This window comes from Erpetoichthys calabaricus, chromosome 5 (assembly GCF_900747795.2).
Source record: "Erpetoichthys calabaricus chromosome 5, fErpCal1.3, whole genome shotgun sequence".
Taxonomy (NCBI): domain Eukaryota; kingdom Metazoa; phylum Chordata; class Cladistia; order Polypteriformes; family Polypteridae; genus Erpetoichthys; species Erpetoichthys calabaricus.
In genome coordinates, this window is record NC_041398.2 from 81,082,776 (window position 1) to 81,097,268 (window position 14,493).

Genomic DNA, 14,493 nt, shown 5'->3' on the forward strand with positions numbered 1-14,493 from the left:
TTCTGAAAGATTTGGAACATTCTGTAAATGTTCCATTTCAGAATGAAGGAACAAAAAAATAACTTACTAATTCATCAATAAAATAGAATAGAATGCCTTTTATTGTCACTATACACATGTACAATGAGATTAAAAGCAGCTCCTTCAGTGCAGACATATATGTAGAACACAACAAGTAAATAAACAAATGGTGCAAAAAGTTGCAAAAAAGTTCTGCAACGCTATATACAAAAAGGGAAATGCTGCTAAATTAGTGTGTGTGTGGTAACCCTGTCATGGCCTGGTACCCTGCCCCAGGATTGTTCCTGCCTTGAGGCCAATACTTGTTGGCATAGGCCCCAGCTTCTCCATAACCCTGCTGAAGATAATGGACTTGGAAAAAGGATTGAGGGAAGCATGAAAATAAAATGCAAACTAATGCTAACAATTTGAGAGTACACCAAAATGTGCAAAGGATAAACCCTAAAACCCTTTAAATTACATTTAAATGTCAGACAGTCATACACAACCAAATTGCTATGTACAATCCCTCTCTTAACAGAATACATTTTAATATGGTGCTGTAAAAGTGAAATGTAATATGAACATTTGTACCAATACTTCAAGCATAACCTGGACGTGCCCACTACACAAGCCATCCTATCCTGCCCCATTTTACCCTTATAATTACTGGCCACTCTTGTAACCTGCCCCCAAACCCATTTTTAATGGGCAATGAATGAGTAAAGTCAAACTTTACAATCCAATTAAGCTTTTAAAAATAACTAATCAATCAAGTAATCATTTTCTCTGCTATGTCCAAGTGTTTATCATTAAAAATCAATAAGATATTTTATCCCCGAAACCATATAGCCTACACTCTCTTTACAAGAGTCTATATACACACACACACCACACAGAGATCTCTGGCTGAACTATAACAGTTATTATAAAGACACAAAAGTGTCTTACGAAGACTGAACCATGTAGCATTTCTCCTCTAGTATCGCCACATTTACTGTGTAATCGTTCTGACTATGAGCTTATGCTGCATGTTTTGTTTTCCCTCCTCTTGACTTATGAACATGACTGCAATTTACTATATTTTTTTTTTTTAAACTTTACTCCAACACATCTTTCAGGGATTGTGCTGCCTTCACATTGTGTAATTTCATATTCACATACATTATTACAGAATATATTGAAAGAATTACAAAGAATCACCCACATGATCTTTGCTGACATATACTAGGTATTAAGCAACTTTCATTTCCATTTTCAAAGACATTTAAAGTCAATGTCACATTATGTGCCTTCTAGTACTTGGGTGTGTCAAACTAACCGACTGTTGTTGCTGATCTCATCAACAGACCATGTCAATGTACACGACTGAAATCACTGGGCATGTCAAATATAGCGACTGCAAGCAGACCTTCCAGCACAGTCGTGCTCACTCCTTTTTTTGACAGCCAATAGTATATACTGCCTGTTACATGCCAGCACTGTATGAAGGGTTGACAGGGATGGCAAGTTCAGTCACAATCTTTGCCTCCCTTTCAACCCCCCTTCTGTCGTGGTACATAAAACTCAAATCAGTCAGAAGGTTTTGTGGCTTATGCAAGATGTAGGTTTTCTGCACATATCTGTCAGAAGGTGTTAATGTTTCACCTCATGGTTCCAGTGCTCATGTGAAGATTTTGTGATTTATAAACTGTAGGACAGAATACTAGTGTGGTGAAAGTTGCAGACAATTTCTTCAACATTCAATAATGAACTGAAATTTGTCATCTTACAGGTTATATTTTAGGTAGAAACTGTTGGCTGTCAAAGGTTATGGTTCCACTGTGTTTTAACTGTACTAAGCAAGTTTAATAATAAATGAATAGAGAGGTGTTACTGCTTATTTAAGTCAGGAGCAGCTTAAATAGGTTAAAAATTCTATACGATTTAAAAAGCACTACTAAGTAAAAAAATTAAACAATGAATCAACAACTTGAAGGAAACAGCACAAACTTTCAAAGAAAACATGATATTCTGGGGAATTGTTAAGGCTTTCAAGCATCATGTAAGCTTTTTGTCCCCTACTTTTAAAGGGTCACGTTCTTTTGTTTATTTTTTGTTGTCTCTTGTAATAAAGCACTTCAGTCTATCCAAAAATGCAGAGGGGATGACATTAGCTAGCATGCAAATATGAAGATATAAAATATAATTTAGAAACTGTTACTGTTTTTCATAAAAATTAAGGACAATCGACAATTTTCTGATAGTTAAGAGAACAGAAAGAACAATGCACATTTTTAAATGATAATTGTCATTGGCACCGAAGTACAGCATAAAACTTTACATTTTCAAAGCATGAAGGTAATATTTTGAAAGACTATATATTATATATATATATATATATATATATACACACACACACACATACAGTACACACATATATATACATACACATATACACACATACATTTTATATATATACATATATACACACACACACAGTGCATCTGGAAAGTATTCACAGTGCATCACTTTTTACACATTTTGTTATGTTACAGTCTTATTCCAAAATGGATTAATTTTTTTCCTCAGAATTCTACACACAACACCCCATAATGACAATTTGAAAAAAGTTTGAGGTTTTTGCAAATTTATTAAAAATAAAAAAATTGAGAAAGCACATGTACTTAAGTATTCACAGCCTTTACCGTGAAGCTCGAAATTGAGCTGAGGTGCATCCTGTTTCCCCTGATCATCCTTGAGATGTTTCTGCAGCTTAATTGGAGTCCACCTGTGGTAAATTCAGTTGATTGGACTTGATTTGGAAAGGCACACACTTGTCTATATAAGGTCCAACAGTTGACAGTTCATGTCAGAGCACAAACCAAGCATGAAGTCAAAGGATTTGTCTGTAGACCTCCGAGACAGGATTGTCTCGAGGCACAAATCTGTGGAATTTTACAGAAAAATTGCTGCTGCTTTGAAGGTCCCAATGAGCACAGTGTCCTCCATCATCCGTAAGTGGAAGAAGTTCGAAACCACCAGGACTCTTCCTAAAGCTGGCCAGCCATCTAAACTGAGCGATCGGGGGAGAAGGGCCTTAGTCAGGGAGGTGACCAAGAACCCGATGGTCACTCTGTCAGAGCTCCAGAGGTCCTCTGTGGAGAGAGGAGAACCTTCCAGAAGGACAACCATCTCTGCAGCAATCCACCAATCAGGCCTGTATGGTAGAGTGGCCAGATGGAAGGCACTCCTTAGTAAAAGGCACATGGCAGCCCACCTGGAGTTTGCCAAAAGGCACCTGAAGGACTCTCAGACCATGAGAAAGAAAATTCTCTGGTCTGATGAGACAAAGATTGAACTCTGGCGTCACGTTTGAAGGAAACCAGGCACCGCTCATCACCAAGCCAATACCATCCCTACAGTGAAGCATGGTGGTGGCAGCATCATGCTGTGGGGATGTTTTTCAGCGGCAGAAACTGGGAGACTAGTCAGGATAAAGGGAAAGATGACTGCAGCAATGTACAGAGACATCCTGGATGAAAACCTGCTCCAGAGCGCTCTTGACCTCAGACTGGGGTGACGGTTCATCTTTCAGCAGGACAACGACCCTAAGCACACAGCCAAGATATCAAAGGACTGGCTTCAGGACAACTCTGTGAATGTCCTTGAGTGGCCCAGCCAGAGCCCAGACTTGAATCCGATTGAACATCTCTGGAGAGATCTTAAAATGGCTGTGCACCGACGCTTCCCATCCAATCTGATGGAGCTTGAGAGGTGCTGCAAAGAGGAATGGGCGAAACTGGCCAAGGATAGGTGTGCCAAGCTTGTGGCATCATATTCAAAAAGACTTGAGGCTGTAATTGCTGCCAAAGGTGCATCGACAAAGTATTGAGCAAATGCTGTGAATACTTATGTACTTGTGATTTCTCAGTTTTTTTATTTTTAATAAATTCGCAAAAACCTCAAGTAAACTTTTTTCACGTTGTCATTATGGGGTGTTGTGTGTAGAATTCTGAGGAAAAAAATGAATTTAATCCATTTGGCAATAAGGCTGTAACATAACAAAATGTGGAAAAAGTGATGCGCTGTGAATACTTTCCGGATGCACTGTATATATACATATACACACATATAATACACATTTTTTATATATATATATATATATATATATATATATATATATATATATATATATATACACACACACATATAATTAAATAAATATATATAGTACTTATTGCGCGCAGATTTACTGACTTAAACCTCACTACATATCCTCTCTCTCCAAAGTCACTCACACTATTCATGTAGATGTTTACTTCAAGTATAAAAATAATCCTACAAAAAGTACTATTGGTAAAACTTAACACACTGGAAAGAAAAACCCCACAGCTGTATTTTCCTGTTAACTTTACACTGTCAAATTTATAGTTCGCTTATTTCTTAAGGCTACATCCCAATTTGCTTGCCTAAGCTCAGAAACACTTGCGCACATCAGCACTTCGGGAGATAATAAGGAAAGCATTTGGGTTGCACAAATTTGGCAAAATGTCATGTGTGACTGCGTGTTCAAAAACGCCAAAACGATCAGTGTTAACAAATTCTCAGGCACTTTTAAGCTCAATGAATAAATCTAAAAGATGTAAGATTCCTTACAATCTATATCTCCATAAGTCGTGAAATTTGAAGGAACAAAATGACGCATGTTACGTGTATTCTGCGCTTAAATAGACACGCACAGCCAGTCAAACAAGACGACACGTGGTATTGACTTAAACTGTTGTACCAATAAAAGTCGAATTATTTTCTTATACGACCGATTAATTTAATGGACACGGCTGGGAAGGGGTTACAGTGTAACGAAAGTAAAACAAAAAATAAAATACTCGGGAAAGCCAAACGTTAAAGCCATATATGCCCGACAGAAATCTGCACAAACAAAAAGCTATCTAAAAGCAGGAGAAATAAACAACCATTAATAATCTTTCAAGGTTTACCTCTCTAAAATGGAGTAGAAAAAGTAGCGCGTCGAGAGTGGCTTCTCTCCGGGCGGCGCCTGCAGGTGAGCAGACCAGTAGACTCCACAAACAAATAAGCAGCTTCGCTACAACCAACTTGTCCTTTAAATCGTGATTAACTAACTACTTACTTTTCGCTCAGACGGGTAACCGAGTTCTAGTAAACGTGTGTAAACTAAAGCCCAACCAACGCCACTGGGGAACAGTAAACCTGATGCGCCGCAGAGAATTGCTCCAGGGAGGAGGCGGGGTCTGCGCCGGTTCAGGTACAGGTATGTGCGAGGCAGCCGCCCAGTAACATTTGAGCGACAAGGGCGTTGGGTGGCTGAGAATAAAACGTGAGCGGAAGTCCCAACCCAACACGAAGCGCGGAAGCAGTTTTGAGATGACAGAGTTTCAAGCGCAGGTGAGTACGTCTAGTTACGCAGAGAAGTGCTGGGAAAAGAGCACCTTTTACACTAGTCAGCTATTATAATCAGGGATGCCTGGTACTACTGTCAAAATTCCGCCAACAGCAAGACAATTTTCCTCCAATTTTGAAAAACCAAACCACTTTCGTAATATACATGTGTATATAATAAGAGTTTGAAAAAATGAAACCTTGTCTTGTTGTAGAAATAAATTATGTTGCGACTTACCGTTGTACTAAAATATTTTAAACGATTCTGATGAAAAATCTAATCCGACTTTCAACGTGTATACTGCACCTGCACACTATCTGCAAAATTATAGCACGTTTTTGCGATACACGAATATTCACAAATGATGACCATATTTTTATCCAAAACAAGTTAAAATAATTGTATCATACTAATGAAAAAAAAACTCAATTGCATGTATTCTTTAACGATATTAAAAGTTTAATTTACTCTTTGTATATAAATCTTATAGGAAACATCACTCAAAATCATAAAGGCGCTATTCTGTTGTCCGATATGAAGTTTCATTTTAAAATGGAACAGCTCAAGGTAGTGTTTATCTCAAAATATAATATTAAACCACAGTATTATTTATAACCAAAAGATGTTAAAAAAGCGAATATAACCATTTAAATAATAATGACACTCCCTTTCAGCACTTGCTCTGTATTCCATTTACTGCTTAATTTCTAAATATAGCTTGATGCTTTGGGAGCGGTTTTTACAAGTGGTACTTTATACTCAAATATACTTAAAAGATTCAATTACAAGCTTGCAAAGCTAACCCAACAACTGACTCTTGTTAAAAAGTTATGAAAGATAACAGCAAGGGAACAGGCTGGAGTGGGACAAGCATGCCACTGTCTGATGTCCCATCAATCCTAGACCACTCCAACCACCAACCAGTTACACTCTGAGTGGATGAGGGGAAGGAGCAGTAAGCGTTTGTTGAGATGTTCAGTATGTTGATTATTGCTGGATAATGCTTCCTTTAAGCATTTGAAGGTGGTGAAGATGTGGTAGATATAGAGGTCAATTTCCAAAGGAAGGTAATTCACATGTGAAAAAAAAATCTCCCTGGTTTTTAAGAAATCCCTCCATGTTGTTTTTGTCTCCACATTTTTCTCCCTTTTGAAATGATCACAAAAAAAAGAGAAACATTGATTATATCTTTTGAGTGGGGTGGTGTATGTGGTCATCTATAATGACTATAAATAACATTAACCTTAAAATTCAAAGCAGGAAATCCATGAGCTGGAGACTGTTCCTGCAACACTGGGCCCTAGTATATCATAATACCCACCAACAGACACAGTCACAGTGAGCCAATTAACCCAACACACAAGTCCAGAGAGATCTAGAGGAAAATGAATCTCATAATGTATATGCAGAATATGTAAACTCCACACAGACAATGATGGGGTGTGGAACCTGTGAAGAGGCATCCCCATTCACTGTGCCACCCTACCCTCTGTTTTATACATAGCTTCTTAAACATCAATCAGCATTGATGAAGCTATGTGTTTTTTGTGTTTAAACTCTTATTGAATTAGAATGAATCCTCTGATGTAAAGTATAAAAATAACTTACTGCTACAGGTAATGACAGCACAGTTCGTCCTACTCACTGGGAAATCAGTTTTTTTGTGAGACTGCAGATGTGGACACGTTCATATGTCACTTAAAGGCTCATCTCTTACATTTGAAATATCTCAACTATAACCATATTTTTAATAGCTTAGCTAGGCCTTATTTAATTAGTCTTTCATCTTCTCCACTGTGCTTTCAAGATATTCTTTATTTATGTAGAAATTAGCCTAAGTGAAAGATTAGCCTAAGTGAAAGATGTCATATTTAGTGTCGATTTTGAAATGCTTGCTTTGTAATGAATGGACCTATGTAAACATTGTTCATAGATGTCAATGGAAAGCGATTTTGAAATGCTTGCTTTGTAATGAATGGACCTATGTAAACATTGTTCATAGATGTCAATGGAAAGTGCAATCGGCTGTGAGATTGACAGGGAATGGGTCCAGTTGTGTCAGCCATTTTAAATAGCTGACACAAATATATTAATCACTAAACCACTTGAGTGCCCCTCATAAACTGCACAGACATCTCTTTATCATCACACCCATGTAAACACAGGGAACTTCATGCTGTATATGGTACGGTTTTCTTCCTTGCCCAATGCCAGGCATTCTAATCCTAATATCCAGAGTCATTTATGCTAAGCCAATTAAGTGTCACCTACAAAGTCCATGGGGGAAAATGTGGAAAGGATCTTGAGAGAAACAAACACACACATCTAGTACAAATCCAGTATCTTGGAAATAAGATAGCAGAACTAATGACAGTGCTGCCCTTATACTGCATGCAAATGCCTCTGTGTTTAGTTTACCTTGGGCTAGAGTCTGTGGGATCTTACACTTTTGGTATAAGCTACACTTTCTGAAATTTATAAGCTTTCTTTTTTTACTTCACTCAGCTAATAGACTGCAAAGCTAATTATGCATTAAGGTGTGCTCATCTGAGTGGATAAATAGACTCCGAGCACTTCATATACCAAATATTGAGGTGAAACAAGTCCTGCTTTTTCCAAATAAAGGCGTGGTTGGAATAAAAATAAGAAAGCTTAGTGTTGCACACAGTACTTTCTGCTGAACTGATGTTCTAGACATTGTTCAAAAATCTCCTATAAATGTTTAGTTTGGATTTATAACTGACTGAGAACTAATGTGCTAATCCAGGTGCTAAGTGACCATATGTTATATTAATAGGGAAACTTTAGCTTAGCAGGTCAAAACACCATCATTTGTAGATGCTTACTTTTCCACCTCTAGTATCCTTAGTCAACGTATCCAAACCAGAGGGTCCAAGTTTAGAACACACACTTGGACTTTGCCAGAGTTATTCTGAAAACATGGACTTGCTGCCTTGGTTCCTGTCTGTGGGTGATTGGGCTAACCCAGGCTCGCACAAACTGTGTAAGAATTAATTGTATTTATTTTGCAGGATCTATTAACTTCATTCTGACCACAAACACACCTGCCATCTCTTGGCCTCTTCTGGGAAATTTATTCTCTTCTACTACACCTTTAACACACACAATAGGAACAAAAGCTATATTTAAAAAAAAAAAAAAAAGATTCCCACCTTAAGTTCCTTAATTGTTGTTTCAGTCCGTATTGGAGTTTCTTTCACAATATACTTTTCTTTTTCAGATTTTTTTTTTAACTTCTAACAACTAGTTTCTTTTTGCATTAATCTAACATTACAGGGGTTCTTGGTACTTACATATTGTATATGTAAAAGCACACAACTACTGCTTTACAGAGAAGCTCTTTCTGCTTAATATTCTTGAGCACAATTAAACAAATAGCCCTACTGAGAAGCACATCATCAACTGGACTTGTATGTCTTTTACCAAGATTCACGGCACTATCACCTAAACACTTTTCTTTCCAAATATTAGCAAAATGTTTATTGAAGAGCCAGGCAGCATGATGTTGTGGCTAACGAATGGAACTCTGTACCCTATATTTGCCAGTTCCACACCTATTACTCACAATGGCCCTGGTAAGTTGTTTTACCTGCTTGTGTTCCAACTGCTAAAAAATATGTAAATAACTGTAGTTTGATTCTGAATTTAAAGTGTCTTTGGGGTGGCATTAGTAATAGAAAGCTGCTGCTGTATATAAAATAAAGGCAGTTTGCCAGTTGTACCACAAGAGTAATTGGTTGTATTTCATATTTGGCAAGATTTCATCTTTTATAGATATGTTTGACATAAACAAGCAGTCAAGGACAGCATGGTATTGCACCAGTGCCTGCAGCACAGTGGAATGCTAATTGTTTTATCAATCCACAAAAAAAACATCTTCAACATACTTTGTGTCCCTTATTTGCAGATATGTTTACAGTTTTTCAGCTACCACCATACGTATTGTAATGCTATTGCACAAGATAACCCACTCCAAGCCAAATGTGCATGTGGAATCAGAAGCGGCCAGTCCAGTAGGTCGAATAATTATGATAAACTAGCCTTGAACCCAGTTTTCCCAAATGCTGACTGATCTTGCTTCACATAGATGGAACAACTTGCTAATCTAAAGGAACACACAGATTACTAGTAGGTAATCAGTGGTGTCTTTTATATTACAGATTACTCAGCTACTGGTTTTTAAGCCATATAGAAAAAAAGCAGTTGGCGGCAGATGTAGGTGAACTAACTAGAGAATGATAAATTGGCAATGTGTGTCATTGAAGAAATTTTGAATCGTTTTGGCTTAGATAGAATAGATTTGACCTATTTGAGGGTAGGAAATTAAAGTTCGCTGGTAGCAGCATAATATTACTGTCAGAAAGAATTGGGTTCAGGGTTAGGAAGTTTAACATTCAGCAGGCTTAACAGGTTATTCTACCTACAACTGAATGCCAAATTTGTATTACATACTGTAGTTTTACACTCTAGTGTCTGCAAAACGTTTCTAATGTCCTAATTATATATTTGCTGGAAAGTCGACAGCCATGTATTTTAGGACTGTTCATAAAGACCTTTTAGGTCACCAATTTAATTCCTGAAAATTTAATTTTTCATGTTTGCAGTTTTTGCATTAGAAATCGCAGCATTCATGACATTGTACTGCTTTGAATGGAATTTGCATACTTTAAAAAACATTGTACAATGTGGCCCATCTGCATTTCTTATCTTAAAATGAAGACTGATTAAATGTGTTTTAGTGGGTAATGTTTATCTTGATCCAACATTAGCTGATAGTGGTATTAAGAATTAAATATTTTCAGATAAATATTTTCCATAACATTTATTTCTGGAAAAAATGGCATCTTTTAACAAAATAGTGGAATGAAATCAGTCTAGTTTAACCTAGTTTGAAAGAAATACTTTGACATTCAAAAGTCCATGTTACTTTGTCTTAATGTATTTTACTTTACTCAATGAAATCCTTAATCAATAAAACAAAAACATATCTGAAATCTTTAGTTTTCTAGGGCTTAAAACGCCCACTTAATTATGGACCACCAAAGTAAGGTTCTGTAGATCAGTAGTTTGATACTTCATAATTGCCAGTACAAATAACCATGATTGTTTTTCTTCAAAACTAATATTGTAGAAAGACATTTACAGGAAACAATTTTACATTCTGAATGCAGAAATTAAAAAAAATTCTATTACTGCTTACTTGTATATTCACTATATATCTTGAATTTTTAAACTGAAGGTTTCATTTTCTATTAAATCTAAGATGTATATTATGTTAATAAATTTAAAAAAATACATAAACTCAAACTTAATGTATTTATTATGTTCAAGAATACACATGGCTTTTTTTCCAACACAGTACAGTAGAAAGCAGTTTCATCAGCTTCAGTAAATGATGTGAATAAACCAATATAAAGTTGCATTCTGATTACCTGAGGCACTGGAAGCCTCAAAACCAATATGTTTGTTGAGTACTGCTCTCTTTAAAAAAAAAAAAAAAAAAAAAAAACATAATAATAATAATAATAATATATATATATATATATATATATATATATATATATATATATATATAAAAACCTTAACTGGTGTTCTCTTGAACTGCTTGGTGCACAAAGCCATTACTTAGGCTTACATATACCATGCCCTGGCTCAGCTGATTATATATTTACAGAAAGTATAATCATCATCACCCAGTAGCATGCATGAAAATGAAACATGGGTAATGGTACTTTTATCTTTAAGCAACATGTACTTTTCAAATCCTATTTGAAAAAGTAATTTAATTTACAGTGTGCCCAAACAAACATGCTACTATTATGCCAATCTGGTTGCATAAATGAATAAAGTAAATCTGCCAAAATTAGTTTTTTGAAGCCTTGGCAATCCTGCATGTTTGCAAAAAAAAAAAAACTTACTTAATTTTACTTTTTATTGGGTTACATTTCTGAGTAAAGAATTAGGTTAATATAATATTCAATATCAATTTAAAACTTTTTAAGGGGTGGGCTGGGGCAATTACCAATTAACCTAATCTGCATGCCTCTAACAATACAAGAGAAAAAAAATCTATGCAGATAATATTCACTCATGTTACTCGAGCCAAGTATTCTGGATCATAGAGCAGCAATGCTACTCAGAGTGCCACTGTGCCACTCAAAGTTAAGGTAAATATATAGTCCATAAGCACAAATTACTATATGTGTCTTGTTCTCAAAATGTTACCATCCCATGCCTGGCTCTTCTCACAAATCAAAAGCCTATGTAGCTTGCACTGGCTCCACATGCTATTGCCAAGTTAAACTTTATATCCTTAACTAATTATTCCAATTTTAATAATTATTTCCTTAATTTGTCAATAAGTTATTTTTAATTAGCTATTTTTAAAGATCAACTTAACACATAAAGCCACCAAAAATAGAAACAATGCTATCTTTTGTTTTACATACAAAACATTTAAATGATTAAATAATGCATTATACAATTCTTTGGGAAAATTCATTGGTGAGTGATGTAACAACACAAAACAAATGATAGTTAATGCTGAAAAGAATCCACTAACATAGCTAAGAAATTATTATATTCCGTTCAGCTGTTTGTTAATAAAACTTCTGTATACAGTATATCAAAACATTGACATTTTGTGCATCCAGTATCAAAACAAACACACTTTATCGTATTGTGCCTAGTTGCTACCATTGTAGGAACGATGTCCTTAATATATTTTCTAAAATAGCTAAACTCTTTTTATCAAAAGGTGCTCAGTAATTCTGGTGATGTGATGAGGTGAGAGCAAACAAACTATTTATTGTCTTCTCATCTGCAGACTCAAAATCCTGATCAAAAAGGTGCTTTGCATAAAACCAGAATTATTTTTCTGTGGTTGGCTTAACTAATGTTAAAAGAACATCAAAACTATCAACAGCCACTAGTTATAGCCTTAGCTCTGAAAATACATTTTCCTACATGTTCATCTGTCCGAGAATGTCCCAGTCCTCTTTGCCTCTCTAATCAAAAATATGGATTCATTTAATTATTTTACCAAGATGTTTAGATTGTTGTATACAGTACATCATTTGAGGTTTTTATTATATTAGAAATGGCAAACCTAAATACGGCAATTACATTTATGTTCAAGATTTTTTTCCGTTTAGTTTACATCAACACAATCTCACCCATTATCAAAATACATTTTTTTCTTTTGTGCTGTTAACTTTGCATATATCTATATATATTTGTTGCATATACTGTCAGATGTTTACAGTTTATATGATATAAAAGTACAGTTTGTATGGGAAATAATGTGTCCATATACTGCTGTAAAGAACAAGATCATACTTTAAAACAAAAACTTGTAATAAATTTACAACACTTTTTGTTAAATTATTGTTTCAGTAAGCCTTTTTACCACTTAAGGGGGCACCTTTACTCTTTAACATACCAAAGAGCAAATAACCAAATGATACCTGAAGTCTTTCAAATGCCAAAGCACTGTAGCATATCCTTATACTGCATATATAATACACAAGAATGCTTACAACTCCAACAAAACTTACATGGAAAAAAAAAAGTGACAGCAGACTAAATCTTTTTTTCCCCTGAAATTTGCTAGTTGTAAACTGGGGGAAACGTGAACTCTGCTATTATGTGGACAACTTGTCAGACTACTACATGCACAACTAACTAGAATAGTACAGATGAATTACCCTAAGCTAGCCTCATTTATATGACTTAAAGTTCACATTCATATTTTGTCTCTTTCTCTCATTGTCTGTAGCATATCTTCTGTAGGCAAATTATATCTTTGACTGACATTATTAGTTCTGTTGTCAATAATCAGATATCAGAACTACAAGAGGATCATTGCAATATCTTACTATTAGAGAAATTCTCTTCTAGTCTCTTCAAAACTTTTTAGAAGCAGACACAAATTAAACACAGTGGAAATACAAAATAATGACTACAGACTTTGGGTCTCTAAAATTCACACACTTTCTGAAGTTAGTGTTAGTATGCAGCTATGGAAAGGACAGACAACCCCCCACGAACTGTGAAAGAGAAAGAGGAGGAAGCAGTCAAAAGGGGGGTAATTTTAAAATAAGTACTTGATAATAACAAAGTCCTCCAGATGCAGCATTACATCTGAAGATTGTGTCAAAACTGAACATTTCAATCCTGGAGTTCAGTAAATTACAATAATTGGAAAATCTATAATTTAAAAGCAGTAGGCAAATAAAAAAAAATAATTTGCATGTAAGACATTAATTAGTAAGTCAATTAAAATATCTTTAAAGGCTTTACCTATAATAATACAACAGAAAATCTCTGTGTTTACAGATATTCTGCACATACAACTGAACAAAATGCAGAATTATTGGCTTGTTAAGTGCTGCATTAAGTAATAAATACAAATGATACTTTTATTATACAAAAGGCAAGATATCCAAGCATGAATTTCTCAAGCTGATACGGATCCCTGGTTTGCGTTTTTCTACAGAAATATAGTGCATAGTTCATTGTTTTCTCCATTATTAATCCCTGATGAAAGCAGACAATTTTAATTTTGTTCCTGATTCTTTTGGTCAGCTTGAAATGATTGGAGACCTTTCTTATACCACTCAGGGGCTTCAAGTCCACTCCTTGCTGAATCATAGTGATCATAACCATATGCAACTGTCAGTTCTTCATCTTTCTCCACAGCTTTAACTGTACGAATACATTTGATCGGCCCAAAGCGGGGATGAACATATCTGAAATTAAGATAATAAATAAATTATTCACAAATGTACTGAAGCTTTCTTTTGTGGAAAAGAAACAGGTACAGCTTTTTTCTTACCCAACTTTTCAGTTTCTGTTCTCTAAGAATATGAGACAAAGTGAAATGATATAGATCTCTTAATCAAAATCATAACTCACAGTTGACAATGACTTAACAATTTTAATGGCTTAGAATGCATCCAGTATTTTATAGGCAGTGACACAGTGTGTAAATTCAGAGCTTGCAACTAGAGAATGTTATAAAATTATATAATTGTACATATTTATTAAATAAGTCAACCAAACTGGTTTAA

The 14,493-nt window shown here is 35.2% G+C and overlaps 2 protein-coding genes across 3 annotated transcripts in view; both read right to left on the reverse strand.

Moving 5' to 3' along the window:
* The window catches only part of zgc:113425 (uncharacterized protein LOC541425 homolog), a 28,863-nt gene extending 23,591 nt beyond the window's left edge, over positions 1 to 5,272 (reverse strand). Inside the window, exon 1 of one of the 2 annotated variants that reach the window (XM_028801701.2) lies at positions 5,132 to 5,272. The gene's annotated coding sequence lies outside the window, so the exon portion shown is untranslated. Of the gene's footprint in view, positions 1 to 4,979 lie in introns of both variants that reach the window. The other variant, XM_028801700.2, reaches the window with a different exon arrangement.
* Positions 5,273 to 13,828: 8,556 nt separating this feature from the next.
* setd7 (SET domain containing 7, histone lysine methyltransferase) overlaps positions 13,829 to 14,493 on the reverse strand; it is an 83,565-nt gene continuing 82,900 nt past the window's right edge. Inside the window, exon 7 of the mRNA XM_051928539.1 lies at positions 13,829 to 14,172. Coding sequence (XP_051784499.1) covers positions 13,980 to 14,172 — 193 coding nt within the window. The 3' untranslated portion in view covers positions 13,829 to 13,979. The remainder of the gene's footprint in view (positions 14,173 to 14,493) is intronic.